Source organism: Arvicanthis niloticus, chromosome 10 (assembly GCF_011762505.2).
Source record: "Arvicanthis niloticus isolate mArvNil1 chromosome 10, mArvNil1.pat.X, whole genome shotgun sequence".
Classification (NCBI taxonomy): Eukaryota; Metazoa; Chordata; class Mammalia; order Rodentia; family Muridae; genus Arvicanthis; species Arvicanthis niloticus.
The window spans coordinates 28777132-28796146 of NC_047667.1; the positions used below are offsets into that span (position 1 = coordinate 28777132).

The 19015-nt window shown below is 39.0% G+C and overlaps 1 protein-coding gene across 4 annotated transcripts in view; it reads right to left on the bottom strand.

The window, feature by feature from the left end:
* The window catches only part of Cfh (complement factor H), a 94762-nt gene that overhangs the window by 29337 nt on the left and 46410 nt on the right, over positions 1 to 19015 (bottom strand). For all 4 annotated transcript variants that reach the window (XM_034512835.2, XM_034512834.2, XM_034512833.2 and 1 more), the window contains exons 10-11: positions 13795 to 13977; positions 12521 to 12697 (exon numbers count right to left, since the gene is read on the bottom strand). In XM_034512835.2, the coding sequence (XP_034368726.1) occupies positions 12521 to 12697; positions 13795 to 13977 (360 nt within the window). The remainder of the gene's footprint in view (positions 1 to 12520; positions 12698 to 13794; positions 13978 to 19015) is intronic.

The window sequence follows — 19015 nt, forward strand, 5'->3', positions numbered from 1 at the left end:
TGGTCAGTTCTACAGTGCATTTTTGAGGCCAGAACACTTAAGAAGAACATTAAGCTTCATTCAGCTTTTGGAGACTTAAACTGTGCTGACAGGTTCTTAGCCATGTGTTCATATTGTCATTGGTCTTCATTAAATTTGGAATATAACACTGTCTTATCACATCAGTTTGCACTGTAGTCTCAGTCACTCCATTTCCTCTCCTCTGATTCACATTTTCCTGTCAGTCCTGGAGACAATAGGAATTTGTTGGGTAACAGATGTCTTAAGATTGAAATACCCCATCTTTCAGGAAAGCTCCTTAAGCAGGGAGATAAACAACTCAAAATAGCTTCAGGAAGTCACTGAAACTGAGCAGATTCATCAGGCCCTTCCCTTCCACAGTAAAAAAGCTACTAAGAGTCACTCAAAGAAGCAAAGCTGCAAGGAAGGAACTCAGATCACCCTAAATTCAAAGAAGAAGAAGAAGAAGAAGAAGAAGAAGAAGAAGAAGAAGAAGAAGAAGAAGAAGAAGAGGAGGAGGAGGAGGAGGAGGAGGAGGAGGAGGAGGAGGAGGAGGAGGAGGAGGAGGAGGAGGAGGAGGAGGACGAGGAGGACGAGGAGGACAAGGAGGACAAGGAGGACAAGGAGGACAAGGAGGACAAGGAGGACAAGGAGGACAAGGAGGACTAAGACAAGGAAGAGGACTAAGAAGAGGATGAGGAGGAGGAGGAGGAAGACTAGGAGGAGATCATACCAACTTCTTTCCAGAAGAACCAGGGTCCTACCCAGCACCAAGAATGTGGTTAGACAGCTGAGTCACGTGGAAGAGACACTCTTCAACCTATTGTGCTGCCTACAAGCTATGCAATATGCTCCACTGTGTTTTTGTGAGCTGTCAGCCATAATATGTGGGTTTTGGTGATGCAGCTGTCTTTAAGTCATTTATTCTTCTATAAGAAACTCCTCAGCCATATTTCTGAAGGCAACCTTAATAAAACTGTGAAGAAGCTAAAAAAGAGCAGGACAGATTGCATCTTGTCCTCTAAACTCTATTTTAAGCTGCTGTTCTTGGAGAAAGCTGCTGTCCTTAGAGAAATTGATGTCCTTGGAGTGATATGGCCCCAACTCTTGGGCTCTGGGAAAGAGACCACCAAGCACTCTCAGCAGTTGAAAGCAGACACAACAGCTGTGGTCACCTTGCAACATAAGAAAAGCTGGTCACAATAACAAGAAAAGTTAAGAAAACATGAATCATTCCCAGGACAATATACTCCTTTTTAGATGTGTAGTCTCTCCCTGATGATATCAGTTTGAAGGTTAACATTCCTTTATGAATTTACTTAATCATGTAACGCCAAGGCTTGAAAACCCCAGCTTGAATATTTTCTCTATATAAAACCTAAGCTCCTAGACTCAAGTGTCATTCTCCTTGGTATTCCATCAGGAAAGTTTGTGGCTCAAGCTTGAGCTTGAATAAAGATTCTCATGTGCTTGTATTGGAGTTGAGATTCTTGCTTGTCAATTTGGGGTTTTTGCAATGTAGGCACAACAGTCGGTGGACTGGAAAGTAATCAACCTAAAGGGTCTGATGTGGCTGGTGTCTGTGTCTTTGTGTATTGTCTGTGTCTGATCTTGCTTTTTTAGTGAAAGAGCCTTGAGATATCTGTAGAAGCAGCAAGGAGTAGCTAAGAGCAGACATGCTGGAGGGTCACAGCCATGGGAGTAAGGAAGAAGTTTCTAACTCCAGGGTGAATGAGGTATCCACCTGTCAGTTGGAGGAAGTTTTGGTGGAAAACAAAAAGTATACAGTCAGTTGTTTACCTCCCTTTGCTGCTTTCAGTTTCTGAAGTAGCAATATCTGAATCTGTGAATCTGAGTTATTGGATTCACCATTGTTTTCAGTCATGGGATGGCTATTTGTGCTTGTCTATTCTGTTTCTTGTGTGGTTGGTCTTTACTTGTATCAGACTGCGATGGATGCCATGGGACACACTGTTTCTCACCTTAAACTTATTCTGACCATTTTAAGGAAGTTAGGGCTAAGGATGGCTTATTGCAACTTGCATTGGCTGGCTTTTGATGTTGGATGGTCACTGGAGGGGGACCTATCATCTCCCAATGGTGTCAGCAATAGAGGATAAAGTGTTTCAAAAGTCTTTCCTCTTTTCCCCTGCTAATGCTTTTTTGTCAACAGGAACAGCCACAGGGTGACAAGGAACAACAGTAGTCACCTAGAGCCCCATTACCCTTCCTGCTGGAATCAGCTTTAGTTTTAAAAAGATGACTCTGAGGTTAAGAGTACTGGTTTTTCTCTTCCAGAGATCCTGAGTTCAATTCTAGAAATTTCTTGGTGATTCCTTTTTTCCCTCAGGAATGGCTGTATGTTTTATGACACCTCACATAGGCTTATTTCGTTTTCCCTCCCCTTCTGCCGAGTGCAGGCACAGAGCACATTGGCCTCCAAGGCCCCTAAAATGTTTAAAGACTGGGGCCTCCTGAGGCCCTAACCAGGCTTTCCGTGAGTTGGTAGGTGAGTTTCCAGAGAGCAGAGCTCTAAATGTGGACAGGCTGGACAGGAGATGCCCCGGGTCGGCAGATGTATCCCACACCAGAGCTTGGAACAGACTCCTGGTCACGCATTTTACTCAGTAAATGGCTATCCTTCTTGCCAGGAGAAGTGCTTGCTCCCTGTCTGGACAGATGTAGTCTCGGAGTTGTAAGGAGAGAGTCTCCACTTACATTATCTTGTCACACTCAGCCCACTGAGAAGAAACAACCATTCACTTTCAGGGCACTCAGTACAGCCACCTATCCAAAGCTCCGGCAGGTTCTCTTCACCAGAAAGAGGTTCTGGTTCCTGGACCTACGAGCTAACCCAGACTGGCATTTCCACATGACAAGGTAGGAAATATCTCCAGATTTACTACCAGGCTCTTTCAACAGGTCTCAACAATAATTTGGCCAAGGTTTAGATATGATATTAATCAAAAAATTGATAAATATCCAGCAGCATTTTTTGAATTGGGTTAGAATTGAATTGAACTGAATTGAATAGAGCCTGGGAAAACAGAGAATTATGGCACTGGTAGCCCTGATTTGTATCATTCAGTTAGTTCTGGATATTAGGAAGAAGTTACAGAGGCAAGGCAAGATTAATTGAAAAGTCTTTGAGGGATCTAGTGGAAGTTGCACAGAGAGTGCAGAAAACTGCAGATTAAGAAGAGAAAGGAGCTGAATAGAGATTTGGTTAGAATCCTTGTAGCCAACAAAGTCTTGGATCCAAAATAGAAGAAATGCCAAGCTTCAACAGATTGCTGGAGGAGGAGCAGCTAAAGGGTTTTGACCCAAACTCTAGGACCATGAAAATGGCCAGAGGCTTATTTATCAAAGAAATTAGACCCAGTGGCAGCAGGATGGCCACCTTGCCTGTGTATTATTATAGCCACTTCACTGTTGGTTAAAGATGCAGATAAATTAACTTTGGGACAGAATTTGATAGTGACTACTCCCCCTACCTCACCTATGCAATTGAAGTGTACTCAAGCTGCCTTCTGATTGATGGCTCAGTAATGCCTACATGATTCATTATCAGACTTTACTAATCAACCATGGCTGAGTTATTTTCCAGCCACCTCCCCGAATCCTGTGATTCTCCTACCCTATCCTTACATTGATTATCCACTCTATTAATGTGACAAAGTTCTGGCCCAGATACACAGTACAGGACCTGACTTGAGGGACTCTTCTCTGTTGGAGGCAGAGAAGACCTGGTTTATGGACAAAAGCAGCTTCATTCATGAGAGTCAGGGGAGAGGAAGGGCAGCAGTGACTACAGAAATGGAGGTAATTTGGACTAAGTCTCTTCCTCCAGGTACTTCAGCTCAAAGAGCCAAATTAATAGCATTAACACAGGTCCTCATCACAGGAAAAGGACTGGCTAATAACAGGGACAGCTAGGAATGCATTTGCAACTGCTCATATCCATGGAGCCATTTACTAGGAATGAGGGCTCCTAACAGCAGAAAAAAAGAAATATTAAAAAAAAAAAGATGAAATTCTACAAGTCCTTAAAGCCCTCTCTGGTTGTAAAAAAAAAAACCCTGGCAATCATTCATTGCCCAGGGCACCAAAAAGAAACAATACCAATGGCTAGAGGTAACAACCTGGATGACCAGGCTGCTAAGAAGGTAGCCTTAAAGGAAACAGCCATCTCTGGATTGGCCTGCCTGCTGGCCATGACATACCCAGGCCACACAAAGGAATCATTAATTTAATGAAATGTTTAGGTTCTTTGCTTTTGAAAAGAGAAATTAGTATGTAGCCCAATAAACTCTCCAACTTAAAACCTCTTGATCCAGGATCCTAATTGCTAGAATCATAATCTAGTGCCATATACAAATGACAAATATACTATTTTAAAAACATATTATCAAGGTTATGGTGGCGCACGCCTTTAATCCCAGCACTTGGGAGGCAGAAACAGGTGGATTTCTGAGTTCGAGGCCAGCCTGGTCTACAGAGTGTGTCCAGGACAGCCAGGACTACACAGAGAAACCCTGACTCAACAAAAACCATATTATCAGACCAGAAAGATGGCTCAGTCAGTGAAAGTGCTTGCCTCTAAGCCTGGAGGCCTGAGTTCAATCTCTCAAACATGCTTAATGAAAATAAAGAGCTGACTCTCACAGGTTCTCTGACATCTACATGTGCAGTATACACAACTCTTATCAACACACTCTAGTATGCAGGTACACACACAGAATAAATATATTAATATAATGAAATAATAAATGTAAATATTGAGACCTCTACCCAGCCGGCCTACTGGTGTGTGCACCCCGGATCCCGCAAGAGACATTCTGGAGGCTCCAAGGATCTCACAGCCAGTGTTAGGTAGGAAAACCCACATACTGCTCTGAGCCCATAGCAGGGTGCTGTGAGTGCTCAGATTCCAGCAGATACCCCCCTCCCAGCCCCTGCCTGCTAGCACTCCCCTTCTGCCCCTCACCCCTCTTCCAGATCTGATGAGTGGACCAGACCTCTCCCCGGTTGGCCTGCTGGTGTGTGCACCCCGGATCGCGGCCGAGACATTCTGGAGGCTCCATGGATCCCACAGCCAGCGTTAGCTAGCACCCAACCTTCTGCCCATCTCCCGGATCTGAGGCCTGGACCAGACCTCTGCCAGGTCTGCTGTTGTGTGGACTCCGGATTCCGCCTGAGACATACTGGAAGGTCCACTTAACCCAGAGCCACAGAGGAACAACTGAACTCAGAGCATCAGACAACATATCCTGTCAAAGAAAATGCAAAATACAAAAAGGTACTAACCCCAAATACACAAGAAATCCAAGACACAATGAGAAGGCCAAACCTAAGGATAATAGGAATAGATGAGGGGGAAGACTCCCAACTAAAAGGACCAGTAAATATCCTCAACAAAATTATAGAGGAAAACTTCCCTAACCTAAAGAAAGAGATGTCCATAAATATACAAGAAGCCTACAGAATTCCAAATAGTTTAGACCAGAAAAGAAATACTTCCTGCCCCATAATAGTTAAAACATCAAATGTACAAAACAAAGAAAAAATACTAAAAGCAGTAAGGAAAAAGGCAAAGTAACATATAAAGGCAGACCTATAAGAATTACACCAGACTTCTCACCAGAGACCATAAAAGCCAGAAGATCCTGGACAGATATCATACAGACCCTAAAAGAACACAAATGCCAGCCCAGACTACTATACCCAGCAAAACTGTCAATCATTATTGATGGAGAAACCAAAATATTCCATGACAAATCCAAATTTACACAGTATCTCAACACAAATCCAGCACTTCAAAGGATAATTGGTAGAAAACTCCATCACAAGGAGGGAAACTACAACCTAGAAAAAGCAAGAAAGTAATCTTCCAAAAACCATAAAAGAAGGTAGCTACACAAACATATCTCCACTGCCAATAACAAAAATAACAGGAAACAACACTCATTTTTCCTTAATATCTCTTAATATCAATGGACTCAATTCTCCAGTAAAAAGACATAGACTATCAGACTAGATACATAATCAGGACCCAAGATTTTGCTGCATTTAGGAAACGCACCTCTGTGGAAAAGACAGACACTACCTCAGAGTAAAAGGTTGGAAAACAATCTTCCAAGCAAATGGTCCCAAGAAACAAGCGGGAGTAGCGATTCTAATATCAAATAAAATCAGTTTTCAACCAGAAGTAATCAAAAAAGATAAAGAAGGACACTTCATATTCATCAAAGGAAAAATGTACCAAGAGGAACTTGCAATTCTGAACATCTATGCTCTAAGTGCAAGGGCACCCACATACATAAAAGAAACTTTACTAAAGCTTAAAGCATACATTGCACCCTACACAATAATAGTGGGAGATTTCAACACCCCACTCTCAGCTATGGACAGATCATGGAAACAGAAACTAAACTGAGACACAATGAAACTAACAGAAGTTATGAACCAATTGGACTTAACTGACATCTATAGAACATTTCATCCTAAAACAAAAGAATATACCTTCTTCTCAGCACCTCATGTTACCTTCTTCAAAATAGACCATATAATTGGTCACAAAACAGGCCTCAACAGATACAAAAAGATTGAAATAATTCCTTGTACCTTATCAGACCACCATGGACTAAGACTTGTCTTTGACTTGGACAAAAACAACGGAAAGCCCACATACACTTAGAAACTGAACAATGCTCTACTCAATGATAACTTGGTCAATAAAGAAATAAAGAAAGAAATTAAAGACTTTTTAGATTTAAATGAAAATGAGGACACATCATATCAAAACGTGTGGGACTCACTGAAAGCAGTACTAAGAGGAAAAATCATCGCTCTAAGTGCTCACAAAAAGAAATTGGAAGCAAAATACATTAATAACTTGACAGCAAACCTGAAAGCGTTAGAACGAAAAAAAGCTAATATACCCAAGAGGAATAGACAGCAGGAAATAATCAAACTCAGGGTTGAAATCAACCAAGTTGAAACAAAAAGAGCTATACAAAGTATCAAAAAAAACCAGGAGCTGGTTCTTTGAGAAAATCAACAAGATAGACAAACCCTTAGCCAGACTAACCAAAGGGTGCAGAGACAGCATTCAAATTAATAAAATCAGAAATGAAAAGGGAGACATAAAAACAGAAACAGAGGAAATTAAAAAAAAAATCAGATCCTACTACAAAGGACTATACACAACAAAATTGGAAAATCTGGAGGAAATGGACAATTTTCTAGACAGATACCAGGTACCAAAGTTAAACAAGGAGCAGATAAACCATCTAAACAGTTGCATAACACCTAAAGAAATAGACACAGTCATTAAAAATCTTCCCACAAAAAAAAAAAAAAAAAAAAAAATCTGGGGCCAGATGGTTTCAGTGCAGAATTCTTTCAGACCTTCAAGAAAGACCTAATACCAATCCTCTTCAAGCTATTCCATCGAATAGAAACAGAAGGAACACTACCCAATTCGTTCTATGAAGCTACCATTACACTCATACCTAAACCACAGAAAGACCCAACAAAGAAAGAGAACTACAGACCAATCTCTCTTATGAATATTGATGCAAAAATACTCAATAAAATTCTCGCAAACCGAATCCAACAACACATCAAAACAATTATCCATCAAGATCAAGTAGGCTTTATCCCAGGAATGCAGGGATGGTTCAATATTTGGAAATCCATCAATGTAATCCACTACATAAATAAACTCAAAGAGAAAAACCACATGGTCATCTCACTAGACGCTGAGAAAGCATTTGACAAAATTCAACATCCCTTCATGTTAAAAGTCTTGGAAAGATCAGGAATTCAAGGCCCATATCTAAACATAGTAAAAGCAATATACAGCAAGCCAGTAGCCAACATCAAACTAAATGGAGAGAAACTTGAAGCAATCCCACTAAGATCAGGGACTAGGCAAGGCTGCCCACTCTCACCCTACCTATTCAACATAGTACTGGAAGTCCTAGCTAGAGCAATTAGACAACAAAAGGAAGTCAAAGGGATACATATAGGAAAGGAAGAAGTCAAAATTTCACTATTTGCAGATGATATGATAGTATACTTAAGTGAACCTAAAACTTCCACCAGAGAACTCCTAAACCTGATAAACAACTTTAGTAATGTGGCTGGATATAAAATCAACTCAAACAAATCAGTAGCCTTTCTCTATTCAAAGGATAAACAGGCTGAGAAAGAAATTAGGGAAATGACACCCTTCACAATAGCCACAAATAAAATAAATTATCTTGGAGTGAATCTAACAAAGCAAGTGAATGATCTGTATGACAAGAACTTCAAGTCTCTGAAGAAAGAAATTGAAGAAGATCTCAGAAGATGGAAAGATCTCCCATGCTCCTGGATTGGCAGGATTAACTTAGTAAAAATGGCTATCCTGACAAAAGCAATCTACAGATTCAATGCAATACCCATCAAAATTCCAAATCAATTTTTCATAGAGATAGAAAGAGCAATTTACAAATTCATTTGGAAGAACAAAAAACCTAGGAGAGCCAGAACTATTCTCAACAATAAAAGAACTTCTGGGGGAATCACCATTCCGGACCTCAAACTGCACTACAGAGCAGTAGCAATAAAAACTGCATGGTATTGGTACAGAGACAGACAGGATGATCAATGGAATAGAATTGAAGACCCAGAAATGAACCTGCACACCTACGGCCACTTGATCTTTGACAAGGGAGCTAAATCCATCCAGTGGAAAAAGGACAGCATTTTCAACAAGTGGTGCTGGCTCAACTGGAGGTCAACATGTAGAAGAATGCAAATTAATCCATTCTTATCCCCTTGCACAAAGCTCAACTCCAAGTGGATAAAGGACCTTCATATAAAGCCAGATACACTGAAATTAATTGAAGAGAAGTTGCGGAAGACCCTCGAATACCTAGGCACAGGGGAAAAGTTCCTGAACAGAACTCCAATGGCTTATGCTCTAAGATCAAGAATCGACAAATGGGACCTCATCAAATTGCAAAGCTTCTGTAAGGCAAAAGACACTGTCAACAAGACAAAATGGCAACCAACAGATTGGGAAAAGATCATTACCAATCCTACATCTGATAGAGGGCTAATATCAAATATATACAAAGAACTCAAGAAATTAGACGCCAAACAACAAAATAACCCCATTAAAAATGGGGTACAGAGCTAAACAAAGAATTCTCAACTGAGGAAACACAAATGGCCTAGAAGCACCTTAAGAAATGCTCAACATCCTTAGTCATCAGGGAAATGCAAATCAAAACACTGAGATACCACCTGACACCAGTCAGAATGGCTAAGATCAAAAACTCAGGTGATAGTAGATGCTGGCGAGGATGTGAAGAAAGAGGAACACTCCTGCATTGTTGGTGGGGTTGCAAGCTGGTACAACCACTCTGGAAGTCAGTCTGGTAGTTCCTCAGAAAATTGGACATAGCACTACCTGAGGACCCAGCTATACCACTCCTGGGCATATACCCAGAAAATGCCCCAACAAATAACAAAGACATATGCTCCACTATGTTCATAGCAGCCTTATTTATAATAGCCAGAAGCTGGAAAGAACCCAGATGCCCTTCAACAGAGAAATGGATACAAAAAATGTGGTACATTTACACAATGGAATATTACTCAGCTATTAAAAATAATGAATTTGAGAAATTCTTAGGTAAATGGATGGAACTAGAAAATGTCATCCTGAGTGAGGTAACCCAATCACAAAAGAACACACACGGTATTTAGTCACTGATAAGCGGAGATTAGCCCAAAAGTTTGAAACAACAAAGATTCAACTACCAGACGACATAAAGCTCATGAAGAAGAAAGAACAAGTGAGGATGCCTAGGTCTTTCTTAGAAGGAGTAACTAAATACCCAAGGGAGCAAATATGGAGACAACGTGTGGGACAGAATCTGAAGGGGGGGTTGTATGGAGACCATTCCACCTGGGAATTCATTCCATGTGCAGTAACCAAAAATAGATGCTGATATGGATCTCAGGATGGGAAAGCTGACAGCAGCCTGATAAGGCTGTCTCCTTAGAGGTCCCCCAGAGTCTGACATACCCAGAGACAGATACTCACAGCTATCCTTTAATCTGATCAAAGGTTCCCAATGGAGGAGTTAGAGAGTAAACTGAAGGAGCCTTAAGGGCTGGTGGCCCCATGAGGAGAGCAACAATACCAACCAGCCAGAACTCCCCAGGGTCTAAACCACCAGCCTAGGAGCACATATGAAGAGACACATGACTGCAGCTGTATATGTAGGGGAGGATGGCCTTGTTGGGCATAGGTGGGAGACAAGGTCATTGGTACCTTGAAGGCTGAGCACTGGGGGGGGGGGATATTAGGGTGGGGAGGGAGGCTGGGGGTAGGTGGGTAAACACACTCATAGAAGCAGGAGGAGGGGGGATGGGATAAGGGGTTCCTGGGTGGTAGGGGAAATGTGGTAAGGGGATAAAATTTGAAATGTAAATATTATATCCAATAAAAGAGGGGATAAAAAAGAAAAGCGGTTAGAACCAACATTCTTAATAAAATGTCAGCCCTCTTAAAAAAAACTATCTTGATACTAAAATTTGTTTTGAGAATTGTATATTGCAGAATGATCAGCCTTGGTGTATCTCCTCAACAAGCAAGCTGGGCAGACCAGCTCAAACCTCTGAGGTCCGGAATTCCATGTGGAGGCAGTGAAGACACAGCATCAGAAGATTGTCAATTTGCTTTTCCCCCACTCCTCTTCTAATATCTCAGTGCCCATAATCAGCTTGAAGAAGCTAATGAAGAGTCAGTGCCCCTTTTCCCTGGGCTTGGGGACTAAGGTGGTAAATGTTGGACTGTCTTTCTAGGGAAAAGTAGTGGTTTTATGGGAATAGAGTGGATTAGCTAGGGGTTAATTGCATAGCCATACCTATTAGTAGAAATCTGTATAATTAGTATCAAGATGAAGATATAAATTCTTAAATGGCACCAATTTACTTTGATTACAAATTTTAAGGTTTTCATTGGCATGAGCTTCTTAGTGATATAAGAGTGAGATGAATATTGTTACTCTCATAGGCATTGTACCAGTATAACACATTTAGGAATACAAAGCTTAGACCCAGTCCTTCTTTAACTTTTTTTTTAACTGATTTGAGAAGGTCAGCCTGTGAGTTAAGGGACTATAGCAAATTCATGGCTTGGAGTTTATTATAAGGGTGTACTCTATGTTTTATTTAGAAATAGCTGAGTGGAGTTGACAGGCAACAGTCCAGATTACCTTACATGGATAGTTGGTTTTCAAAACATCAGAAATCCTTAGAATTGATATGACTAACATTTCAGTATTAATGTTCATTTTCATTAGAGACCTATCTGCTCCAGACAGCTTCCTATATTGAATTCTAAGAAGAAATTGAGCATCCTTGGAGTTACTCCAGTTGTGGTGAGACAGCCACTAGGCAAGAATTGCCTCTTTTATTCTACAGACAAATTACTGTCCAGAAAAGAACACACTTGCAGAATAGTCAACTGATTATATCTGCCTAGACAGAGTAATCAGCCCTTAATAATTCTGCAGCACTAAGGTCTGTCAGATGATCCTGGGCCAGAAGGCAGAAGAACAGATGCTCCAACATTTTGAAGTAGAGCGAGTGTCCAGGTGTTCAGAGGTCTCTATAAATTGGCTAAGTTTTAGAAGCTATGCTTTGTGCTTCCCACAATTACAGTTAACTCAGTCATTCTGGATTTCTGATGGGGTTGAAAACTTATAGCTATTTACCTTGAGAGAAAAGATTTGAGTGGATGGTCGGCAGCTGACATTCATCCTAAAGCCATGTTCAGATCTAAATTTTTTAGTTAGGATAGATGACAGAGGTGCTGGTTAGTCAACAAATGGATGGACTGGGTATTAGGACTATCTTGTACCTCACTGGTACAAATTGGCATAATTATGCTCTAATTGTATTTTAAGAGAAAAGTTTCATTTTAACAGGAAGGGTGATGTGTAGGAAGAGCTAAGTTGTACTGAGAGGAAGAAAAGGAGTAAGAAGAGGAGGAGAAGAAGAAGAAGAGGAGGAGGAGAAGCTAGGTGATGAAAGATAGAAAGAGGGGGGAGGCAGGGAGGCAGATGTTCATGTATCTCCACCAGTCAAAGATAGTTGTTATATCTAGGTTGGGTAGTGGGTTACACCTCTGATTGAACAATACCAAACTTATAAAGCCTATGATTAACATTTTTTAAAAAATGTATAAATGCAAAAAAGGGGGGCATGGGATAGGGGTTTTCTAAGGGGGGGAATGGGGAAAGAGGATGGCATCTGAAGTGTAAATAAAATATCTAATAAATTAATAAAAATAAAAAATAAAAAAAGAAATGTAAATATTAGCATCAATGGCTTTGAAAACAGTTCTTTTTCCTAGATTACATAAAATCATAAGGAAGGTTCTAGAAATTTCAATTTTTAATAATATAAACATTCATTTTATTTTAAAAAATATTTTAGAGAACATAGTACTCACCATAACATGAGGGTATAGCAGACCATCCATAATGAGTACATGTTATAGAGCCTTTGGTACGTTTATTTTCGTTTTCATATCCAACGTGACATTCATAGTCTAATTTGTCATTGAGTTTAAACCATGTGCTATTATTCTTAGTTGCAGCATTCTCAAATACAGGCATATCACAAGACTCTAATGCAAAATAACATTGACAATTTCATTTCAATGTGCCAATAATCAATATGATTCATTCTCATGAGAACAAAAGCTTTTATAGACTACTATATAATAACAAATTAAATACTATATTAAAGGAACTTGTGACCAGCAATAATTTATTTTCCTGAAGGTTATTAAAATGGAAGATACACTTCTATATAGCATTCACCTCCTTTCTTAAACTTTTATAAAATTTTATTTTAGAAATAGTTTCTCAGCTTAATTTTTCTTGTACTTATCTTATACTCCAAAAACATAGGCAAGTGAAAATGTATATTTTTAGGGAAGTATAATAGCATTTTGTGAATTAAATTCCCATATTTAGTAGTTCAAATGACTCCTAAAATATAGAAAAGTAGATTAGTTGAACTTAAAACAGGTATTATATCAAAGGTTTTCTCTTTTACAGTATGAAAATTTAATAGAGTCTTTCAATTACAGGGGAATAATTTTAATTGCATTTTCTTTAATTAGATCCTGTAAAACAACAATAGATAAATAATTAGATATTATAAAATTAATGAATATCTTAAATCATCATATTATTTAAGGTATGCTGAACACTTCTTGAAAGATAGCTCTAGGTGTTTTCCTAATAAACAAGATTAGATGAAGTACTTGTTAATGCTAGAAAATCTTCATTAACTATATGAACTAAAACAAGGGACATTTTCAAAACACCAAAACTTGATGGTACCTGGAAGCATTTCTTTCTTTCCAATATCAAAATATAGAAAAAGATCTTCTAAGATATAGATGTCTTGACATGGACTTTAACACATTGTATCAAATACATATTATAGGGTTATCACATATTCAGAAATTTTCAGCTCATCAAAGACTCCTTCACTGGATTTAAAACTGTAGGATATTTTAAAGCACTGAAAAGGCAAATGAACTGATATTCTACAATGCAGGAATAAGTCCAAAAAGAAAAAAATAGTGTGTATTTTTTTAGTAACGTTTAAAACCTATTTACAAATGAAAGAATGTCAGCCATATACAAGAAAGATAATGCTAAACTTCTACACATCATCAGTATAATGGCAAAAATATAATAAAATACTCACTAGTGCATGAGGGTTGAGGTGACCATCCATTTTGAAGGCAAGTAATTGATCCTGATGTTTCTCCAGTGTTTGTTACATATCCCTGTTTACATCTATACTGTGTTTTTCTATTTAGAGCATATGTAAAATCAGGTTCAGAAAAAAACCCATTCTCAATTTCTATATCTAATTTTGTACATGTCTCTAAAAGGGTAAGAAGTAAGAAAAAGATTAGTGTACTCACATCAGCTTAAGGATTTACAATATTAATATTACAACATTAAAAGATACAAAAGTAGCCATCAGTCATTTGTACAGGAAGACCTGAAATAATCAAAATCATTCACATTACTAGGCCAAAAAAAAATAATGAAAACAAACAACAACCAACCTTATAGGTTTAAAGATATATCATCATAGTCCTCTGAGTATGTTTTTTTTTCTAACAAAGTGAAGTTTAGAATACTCATAATATGTTCTAAAATATGGTTTTTTTAATTTTTTAATTTTTTTAATTTTTTAAAAAGATTTTAAAGGTTTTTTGAGACAGGTTTTCTTTGTGTAGCCTTGGCTGTCCTGGAACTTACTCTGTAAACCAGGCTGTCCTCGAACTCAGAAATCTACCTGCCTTTACCTCCCAAGTGCTGGGATTAAAGGTGTGCACCACCACTGTCTGGCCTAAAATATGTTTAATGTTTATGCTTAAATGAATCCATAATCTTAGAGATTGTCAGAACTCTGGGCAATATTGTCTTTCTTTTTTTACTCATTCTTTCAGCTTAAGAATAATTGCATTTGGGCAGGTCTGCCCAGTATGCTTGATGAGTAGATACACGAAGGCTGTGTATTCTGCAATATACAATTCTCAGAACAAGTTTTAGTATCAAGAAAAAAATTTTTTTCCTAGAGGGATGACATTTTTTTTTAAAGATGTTGGTTCTAATAACTTTTTTTTCCTTTTTAAAATTGTTGTAATATTTACATTTCAAATTTTATCACCTTATCCCATTCCACCCACCACCCAGAAACCCCTTATCCCATCCCCCTCCTTGTGCTTCTATGAGGGTGTGATTTTCCAGTTTCTATGATGCTGATTCCATTAACATAAACTGCCTCCTAAATTTCTAAATCCTTCCCTTTGTGTTATTTGAGGCCCTGGAGAGCCCAGGTTCAAGCAGTCCAGCGGTGGCTGGCCTCAGGTCTGCTGCTGCTTTCAAGCCTGTAGGATCCACCAGCGTCAAGTCACCAAGCTGGCAACGTCCAAACCAAGCAGCACCTTCTACTGGAAGAATTTTAAACAGTGCAAGTTCTACAGGTACAGGGCACCTGTGAACCCAGCTGTTGGGCCACCCCAGCCAGGCGACCAAGACACACTTTTACAAAGAGCTGAGCACATTCCAGCGGGCAAGCGAACTCCCATGTGTGCCCACTGCAATCAAGTCATCAGGTCAGTCAGATCGTTTTAAAGTTTTCTTCAAAGTACTTTATACTAATATGGACCTTTTTAATCTTCTGTAACATGTAAACTTTTGTTAGCAAAAAATACTCTCCTATTTTTCTTTCTTTTTTTCTCTTTTTTTCTCCTTTTCTTCCTTTTGTCCCATCTCTTACTTTTAAAAAATCGGGCATTATATTTACCTTTCAGATTTTATCCCCTTACCCCACTTCCTCCCACCACCCAGAAACCTCCTATCCCATCCCCCCTCCTCATGCTTCTATGAGGCAGTGCCCGCACCTACACCACCACTACCCCCTATAGATCCTCACATCCCCCCCCCAATCCATGTTTGTTTTTTATGGGACCAAGAAACTCCTCTCCCACCTATGCCCGACAAGGCCATCCTCCCCTACATATACCGCTGGAGTCATGGGTCCCTCTCTATGTGCTCCCAGGCTGGTGGTTTAGACCCTGGGGGGCTCTGGTTATTTGGTATTTTTGCTTTCCTCCTGGTGTCACAAACCCTTTCTGCTCCTTCAGTCTTCTCTCTAAGATCTCCACTGGGAAACCCTTGATCATATCAATGGTTAGCTGTGAGCATCATCCTCTGAATGTGTTAGTCTTTGGCAGACCTCTAAATAGACAGCTATATCATGTTCTTGACAGCATGCACTTCTAGCCATCCATATCCGTGTCTAGCTTAGGTGACTGTAATGGGATGAATACCCAGGTGGAATGGTCTCCTCATGGCCCCTCCTTCAGTTTCTGTCCCATGTTTTGTTTCCATATTTGCTCCCTTGAGTATTTTTGTTACTCGTTCTAAGTAGAACTGAGGCATCCCCCATTGGTCTTCCGTCTTCATGAGCTTCATGTGGTCTTCGGGTTGAGTCTTTGCTATTCCAAGCTTTTGGGCTAACATCCACTTAACAGTGAGTAAATACCATGTGTGTTCTTTTATAATTGGGATAACTCAGGATGATAATTTCTAGATCCATCCATTTACCTAAAAATTTCTCAAATTCATTATTTTTAATAGCTGACTAATACTCCTTTGTGTAGATGTACCACATTTTTTGTATCCATTCCTCTGTTGAGGACATGCACAAGGAGGTCTGTGTCCTGAGAATAAAGGTATCTTATTTCAAGCATGAAAAAAAAAGAATAATTGCATTTCAGACATTCTGGATTTCTGACTGGGTTGAAGACTTATAGTCTCATAGCCAATCCTGGCTATTTACTTTGAGAGAAAAGATTTGAAAGGATAGTTTTCAGCTGATATTCATTCTATAGCCAAGAAAAAAAGCCAGGTTCAGAACTAAGCCCTTTAGTTAGGGGGGATGACAGAGGTTCTGGTTAGTCAACAAAATGATGGACTGGGTATTAGGTCTATCTTGTACCTTACTGACACAAATTGGTATAGTTATGCTCTAATTGTATTTTGAGAGAAAAGTTTTATTTTAACAGGAAGAGTGATATGCAGGAGGACTAGGGGAGGAGTAAGGAGAGGAAGAAAAGAAGTAAGGGAGTAAGGAGAAGGAGCTAGGTGATGAGAGAGAGAGAGAAAGAGAGAGAGAGAGAGAAAGTTCGGAGGAACATGGAGGTGGATGTTCGTGTCTCTGCCAGTGAAAGATAGTTGGTATATCTAGGTTGGGTACTGGGTTAAACTTCTGATTGTATGGGCATCTTGTTATTGAGTATTACCAAACTTATAAAGCCTTTGATTAACATTTTAAAAAATGGTATAAAAGCAAATAGGAGATGGGGGAATGGAATAGGAGTTTTCTATGGAGGGGAAATGTGGAAAGAGGATGGAATCTGAAATAAATAAAACATCCATAAAAAAATAAATTTAAAAAAGAATAATTGCATCTATTAGGAACCTAGAGCTCATTTATCCCATTAGGGTTCCTGGAGTTGAACAATGATCTTAGCAAGCATATCCAAAGTTACCACAGACTCCAGTACCAATAATTTCAAATGCCATTGTAGCTGCATGCCTACAACAGAATGGTTGGTCAAAGTTTAATAAAGATTAGATAAAATAATGAGTGTTTTTATTGTGGTAAAAGAATATAATAAAAATATAAGGAAACAAAGTAAAACAAAATAGCAAACTCAAACAATAAAGAAACATATTTAGTTGAAAATTACCAATGCTATATAATGCAAAACAAATAATGCTAGTCTAGAATTCCAGAGTAGCAAGAGATTAATGATATTCACTATTGAGGTGGCTTTATGTAAAGGAAAATTTTCCAGAAAATGTCAAATTGAGAACTAAAGAAGAAAAATGGGTATTTTACTGAATTTAAACAACAAAATTTACTTTGCTCAGAAAGGTTGGAGTCCCTGGACTTGTGGTACAGAAAAGCAAGAACAAAGAAAATATGGAGCACAATTCTGCATTTAGAATATGCTTGGCCCATGGGAAGTGGCACTTTTAGGAGGTGTGGCCTTGTTGGAGAAAATGTTTCACTGTGGGGGGTGGGCTTTGATGTCCTATGCTCAACCTCTGTCCAGTGTGGAAAGATGGTCTCCTACTGCCTGCCTTAAAATAAAGATATGAAACTCTTGTTCCCATTGGCACCAATTCTTCCTGTATAATGCCATGCTTCCCACCATGATGATAATGAACTGAATCTCTGAAACTATAAGCAATCTTCAATTAAATTTTGTCCTTTATAAAAATTGCCTTGGTCATAGAATCTCTTCACAGCAATGAAACTCTAATACAGAACTTGGTATCAGGGAGTGGGGTATTGCTGTGATAGGGCTTGTCACATTTGTGCTTAGAGAAATGTGAATTAGGGATATGGAAAGCAATGGAATCCATTAAGTGAGGCTTAATTGTCCATACTAATGGAAACATTCAAGACAGTGGTGCTAAGGTTGAATTAAACTGTGGAGGCCTGGCTCAAGACATTTTAGAGAACAATTTTTGTGTGTCGTCTAGAGAATGTTTTTATGACATTTTGATGAAGAATATGGCTGCTTTTTGCCCTTGCCTGAAGAGTTTGCATGAGCCTAAGATTAAAAGATTAAGACTAATTGCATTTACAAAAGAAATCTCAAGTTAACCAAGTTTAGACTCAGTCTTGTGATTCGCTCTTATGAGAAGCATTTTGATCACATATAGCAAACTTAAAAGGGAAAACCAGAAAATATATGGTTCAAGTACAACAGAGCATAGGAGCACTTTCTCTGTTCAAAGATATTCAATGGAATTACGGGAATAGTGTGATCTTGGGGCAAGAGTCAACCCAGTTAAGCTTATTATTTATGAGTTTGAAATTCAACTAGGGATAGTTATATCATGTAAGTTGTTACTATTTCCTGGTTATTTATTTCATTTAGACTTTTAATCTGAACCAAACTACAATCTAGTTATGCAGGGCACACCTATGATCCAGATGTACCACCTGGGAGATACAGGCTTTTGATATGAATCTTGACATTTGATGACACATGATTTGATTGAGATACTGAGGCATAGTGTCCATCAAAAATTGTACAACATTAATCCCAGGAGACAGAATAGAACAAAAACAGATCTGTGAGTTCATGGTCATGCTCTGCCTTATATGGAGTCTCCTTTTCTTTATGTTCAGAATAAGATGTAGAACTCTTGGCTTCATGAGCACCAAGTCTTCCTGTACAATGCCATGCTTCCCACCATGATAATAATGAACTGAACCTTGGAAACTGTAAGACTGCCCCAATTAAACATTGTCCTTTATAAAAGTTGAATTGGTCATGGTGTCTCTACATCAATAAAACCCTAAACCAGTATCCATGGGAGGTCTC